General features: G+C 42.9%; 1 protein-coding gene across 1 annotated transcript in view; it reads left to right on the forward strand.

Annotated features, from left to right (window-relative positions):
- The window catches only part of MRPL17 (mitochondrial ribosomal protein L17), a 31,082-nt gene extending 28,890 nt beyond the window's left edge, over positions 1 to 2,192 (forward strand). The window contains exon 3 of the mRNA XM_030214203.1: positions 1,753 to 2,192. Coding sequence (XP_030070063.1) covers positions 1,753 to 2,049 — 297 coding nt within the window. The 3' untranslated portion in view covers positions 2,050 to 2,192. The remainder of the gene's footprint in view (positions 1 to 1,752) is intronic.
- The last annotated feature ends 3,808 nt before the right edge of the window (positions 2,193 to 6,000 follow it).

Genomic DNA, 6,000 nt, shown 5'->3' on the forward strand with positions numbered 1-6,000 from the left:
TGTTCTGTTTCCCTGTTGCCCTGTATGCAGAGGTTGGCATCACAGGGGTTCCTTTTAAATTGTGTTTATATTATTACTTTTGGTCCCCAATTTTTAGCTACTGGCAGTCTGCATTTTGCTGACCATTGCCAACATTAAATCCAGAAATTCAGTGCTGGGCCATGTTTGGGCACAGACATTGAATTTCTGGAAACGGTTAAGTGTGATAGCACTTAACCGGCTATGGGTTACTGCATTGTTTCCCAAGTCCAGTCCTGGAGTACCCCTTGCCAGTCAGGTTTTCAGGATATCGACAATGAATATGCAGGAACTTGATTTGCATACACTACCTCCATTATATGCAAATCTCTTTCATGCATATTCATTGTCGATATCCTGAAAACCTGTCTGGCAAAGGGTACTCCAGGATCGGACTTGGGAAACTCTGGGTTACTGCATATAGATAAGACTGACTTTTATGCAGTCCTATTTACGCTGTTAGCCTGGCCAGTTAAGTGCAGAAGATCGGCATGTAACCAGCCAAGTGCCGACTCTGCCCCCGAAACACCCTCAAATAGCCAGTTTTCATTTCAGCACTAACCGGTTAAGTGCCACTAAACTTTGAATATCAATCTGTTTGTTTGTGGTCACTTATATTAAAAGAAGAGCTATTTGGGTTCTTCCTGTGTTTGACCGATGCCAGGTGATCTAGTGGGGATGGATGTCGGCACACGTGCTGGCTCTTCTCAAGTGGCTTCAACTTCAAAATTAGCAAAGACTACTGAAATAGACATTTGTATTGGCTACAGCTACTGCAGCAAGATAATACATGTGTTGTTGTCGAACTCCTCGTGAGGTATCTTAATTTTTCCTTTGCCTTTGAACTTATGCATGCAAATTGGCCAGCAACGTGGTTATTTGTAAGTTGGGAAAAGTGCATATTTAAATTTTAGTAAGGAAGCACACAAACTGCCTGGCCAAAAAATAACATTAAAGTAGTGGAATATAATAGCTATATTGTAAGAACATATTTTATGATTGTTGTAGTTATCTAGGTCTGCATCAGTAAGCAGAACCAACATTTCAGCCATCGAGCTGTGGCTTTCTTCAGGGTATGTAATTTCCTCAGGAAGGCAGAAGAGTTTGGTGGGAAAGTTCGTTGGTCACAATTGTTCCCAAACACCAACTATCTTCTTTCTCCAAGGTTTTTGTGTCCTCAAATCTAAGGATCAGATCTTTCTTGGAGAAAGAAGATAGTCGGTGGCCGAGAAAAATCAGAGGCAATAGAGATAGCAACACACTCTAATAACTTCAATGGAGACAAAGGACTCATCTTAAAGTATGCCAACTGCTGATTCAAAAGAGAATTTAGTGCAAAAAGGACTAGCAACAAGGATGTCTTTTCACCCTCCCAGTGTTCCAGAATATGACCTCCAAAGCCAGAAATGTTCCAAAGAATTTCCAGTCTCATTTCTTGCCAGAATTGTGACCAGTGAACTATCCTTCCAAAATTCAAATTTGTGACTAACAGACTTTCCTGCCAAAATCTCCTGCCCTCCTGAGGAAACTACCCATGAAAACCCCAACCAGTCAGCTTTCAGAACCTACTATATGAAGACAAATGGAAACATCTTACCCTGAAGAAGCCACAGCTCGATGGCTGAAATTGCCATTCAGTTTACTTAAATGCAGCAAGTCCCAGACAACCGCAACTATCATGACACCTGCTGTAGAAGTCTCCGAAAACATAACATATTTTATTTTCCCTTCCAGGAAAAAGATTTAATCCACAAGCTCTTCAAGATGCTGGCACCACGCTTCTCATCTCACAATCAAAATTATACAAACATGTTTCAGATACCCAATAGAGAGAACTTGGACCGAGCCAAAATGGCAGTGATTGAGTTCAAAGGAAATCCATTCCCACCCCTCATCATCCGTCGACCAGATAATGAAAAGACATTACTCAACCAGCTCCTACAGGGATATCGGGAAGATCTAAAGAGACAAAAATTACTACAGGTGAAAGCTGAGATCTCACATGAAGTAAACATAGGAACTGAAATGTAGCCTACTTCTTGATGGAGAAATATAAGCTTTCTCTCTGGACGCTTACTTTTTTTCAAATTTTAAGTTTTATTGCAAACTTTGCTAATGTGCATATTTCTGTGCCAAAGAGGCAATAAAGATTCTACTAGACTTTTCAGCTTGAACAGGTTTCATGATTTGTGTTACTTAGTCACCCCACAATTCTAAAAGAACTCAAATATATTAAATTACAGACTTGTTACTGGAAACCTGTATCATGAGGAGTGGAGGATTGGCAAGGTAATGCCACCTTCTACAGGTAAGAGGCTAAACTCTGAGCAGTTGTATATAGGGAGCTCCTGCAGTTTTTTACCCTGTGCTTTGTTCCATAATACATACTTTCCTCCCTTATTACCTGTAAGGCTGCAGTGAGGTCCGGGCTTTTCTCTGACTTATGACCTGGATTGGCCACTGTTGGAAACAGGATACTGGGCTAGATGGCCCGTTGGTCCGACCCAGTTTAACTATTCTTATGGGTGGTATGCATAGTCAAAAGTGTGTTTGTTTATTTTATTTTTTTCTGTTGTACAGTTTGTAAGTTTTAGTTTGTATTGTACACTGCTGGCCTTTAGCTTTAATGAGAGTGCTGACCAAGTCCCAGCTGTGTGGTGTGGTATTACTTGTTTTTGTTTTATGATATGCAGTATTTTTCAAATACATCATGAAATGTTTTTTTTTTAATCATTGTAAGCTTTATAACTGCTGGAATTCTGCCTGACTATGGAGTGCAGAGTTCTGCAGCCCTGCAGAATTCCGCATTTTTGCACAGAATCTGCGCTGCGAGTTTGACTGGCTGGCCTCCTTGCTGCCCCCCCCCCCCCTCCCCGAGACTCAGTGGGTCCTTCACAGCCCATGGCAAAGGCAGGCTGGCTAGTTTCCCCGCCGCCTTCTTACCTGAGTACACCCTGGTAGTCTAGGCCTCTTGGGGGTCAGGAAAGAGCCCTACTCTTTCCTTGCCGCTGCTCCTCCCTGGCTTGTGCTGCTGCTTATTCAAAATGGCGACCAAGACTTTAAGTGGTAGTCTCATGAGACTGCCGCAGAAATTCTTGGAGGCCATTTGGAAAAAGCAGCAGCACTGGCCCAGACCAGTGGCAGTGGGCAGGAAAGGGGGGGGGGGGGTTCCTTACTGCCCCAAAGAGGTGCTCCATGCATCTCCTCCTGCTCCTACCTCACAGGTGAGTACAGGGGCAGTCTGAAAAAAAAATATTGATGGCCTATGGGTGCAGGCAGGGAAGGAGCTGTTTAAAAAAAAAAAAAGAGTGGATGCTATATGGGTGTGTGGAGGGAAGGGACTGTAAAAAAAATTTTTGAAAAGGTGGCTGTTTTGTGGGAGGGGATATAAAGATGGATGTTATGTGTGGGTGCAGGGAGGAGGCTGAAAAAAATATGGATACTATGGGTGCTGGGGGGCTGGGAATAATATAAATGGTATCTGTATGGAGGGGGGGCTGTAATATTACTTAAATTATGACTTGTAGAATTTGCTAATTTTGTGCACAGAATTTTTCAATTTTTTGTGCAGAATTTTGATTTTTTTTTTTTTTTACACAATTCTGATAGACGTAAAGCTTCTTAGGGTAATATTTATGGATTGATTTAAGCAGGGTATAAATGTGTTAGAACATACAGTGGGTTGTCAGCGTCGGGTATCTTTGTTTCCTTTGCATCACAATGCTTTTATGGGACAGGCATAAAAGGAGTTGCATTCAGATGGATATAAAAATAAGAAAACAGTAAGATCAACGTAGTGGTCTGAACATAAGGTGGTGGTTTTGTTTTCCTTTTTCAGAAAGAATATGTAAAAAGGGCACCAGGGGTGACCAGGAACCTATAGATCAATGAGGCTAACAGTGCTGGTGAGCAATTAGAGTATAGTGACTACCATGGCTTATTATGTTAAGACAGCAGCAACAAGGAAAAAAATCTCCTACAAAGAAGCCAAAAGCCACTGAAAAAATAGAGAAGGAATGTAAGCCGACCAAATAGATAACAACTCCAGAGGTTGATTGTAGCATAATTTATTGAATGAGCAGATACAAAGGACTGGACCCACACTGTGTTTCAGCAATAAAAATAGCTTCCTCAGGAGTCAAGTATCTGTCTCTGGTGTCTATATTCCAGTGTGATAAACAAATCAAGTCAGGAACATACTTTTATTCCTGTTAATCATAAGAATCACAGTTGTGTGCGCTAATCGGTGTGAATATTGTGATTGTTACAACTACCAGGAATATGTTACAATTACCAGGAATAAATGTATATTCCTAACTTGATTTGTTTACCACGTTGGAATATACAGACATCAGAGACGAATACAATCAACCCTCATTATGTAAGAGCCAATGTTGATTTAGTATTAGGCATTTTGGCCAGGAAGGTCAACCTCTACAATGTAGCTACACTTTGAGAAGGCAGAGTTACCCATAAGTTCCTTGTGACACCATCATGTTGAAAAGTACATGCTTGTGATACAATTGCACATTTATCCTGTTTCCTTAGTTGCCAGTGTCTGTGGCAGGGAGTGCACAGAGGGAAAAGGTGAGTGTGTGGGGGGGGGGGGGGGGGGGGGAGGTATTGTGGTATGGCTCTACAGTACATATTCCTTTTCCCTGCCTGGTCATTAATACCTGTTAATGGATATCTTTGGTTTGCCAGGTCTCTGGGTCTCTTCAATTGGCAGCGCCTGGGTTTTCTCCCATCCTGCAAGTCTCTTCTGGTAGGGAATGAGAAGCCTGCCTGTACTGAGGTCCACACTTCATCACTGTATGATCGATGACTTCCTCTGTTGTCTGCCTGCACAAGCACCAATGCAGATAGAGGGACGTATCATTGAAAAACAGACATTCCCTCTAATTCCAAAAGTTCCTACAAAGTCAAGGGATAGGAGGCAATGTCTTATTGTGGATTGGTAACTGGTTAAAGGATAGGAAACATTCCTGAGGGAGTGCTGAGAGCAGACTGTGCACCTGATGGTGAGTGAACAGGCCTGTGACTGTTGGTCTGCTGGGAAACTGGGTTTGGTTTAAGCCGGGAGGAGAGGCTGCTTCCTGCTTAAACCATACTGAGCAGGCTGGCTGCTGATACTCAGCTGCATTTATTCAGTGGCACTGCTTGGTTATTGGCTCAGATCGCACAATTCAAATCTGGGCAGTACCAGTGCATAGTGGCCAGATATGATCACACAACGTGTTGTCCTCTCTTTTGCCACTTAGCTATGTGAGTGTTGGCACTGTATTGTACTGTTATGGGATCATGCCAGGTACTTGTAACCTGGATTGGCCACTGTTGGAAACAGGATGCTGGGGTTGATGGACTTTCGGTCTGTCCCAGTATGGTAATACTTATGTACCTCTGAATAGGTATGCTGACACCTGAATAAGTTCTGGGTCACTGATCTTCTGATCTACCCCAACTCTGTTCCACAACTACCCTGGACCCTTCTTATATGGAAGGCTGACCGCTGTGAGACTACTGCTAGAGGTGATCACCGCCATTTTCAAACTGCAAGCCAGGTGGGGTGAGGGGGGGATTGCTCTCACTCTAGCCCACTGTATACCAGCAATAACCTCCAGGTAAGTGCCAGGGTTGAAGGGAGTTTTGCAATTTGCACATGTGGATGGAACTTGGATGTGGGGGTATTTGGATCTTGTGATGTAGGTGGATCACAGAGATTGGATTATTGAGGGAATGGGAGAATCTGCGCAGAGGATTAGAATGAAGTGGTCTGACAAATTGGGACAATGCAGTGGGAGAAGCTGGATCCTACTGACAGATCGCTTGATTCTTTAAATAGGTCCTGGCTTATGTGTCAGGCAGGACTGAATATCAGCAGAAAGATACTGGCAGTTCAAGGCCAGGACCCAGACCTGGCCTAGCATTGAATTTCTGGACCTAATTTATCCTGCAGCACTTCAAAACTAAGGTAGTCAAAAC

The sequence above is a fragment of the Microcaecilia unicolor genome, chromosome 9 (assembly GCF_901765095.1).
Source record: "Microcaecilia unicolor chromosome 9, aMicUni1.1, whole genome shotgun sequence".
NCBI lineage: Eukaryota > Metazoa > Chordata > Amphibia > Gymnophiona > Siphonopidae > Microcaecilia > Microcaecilia unicolor.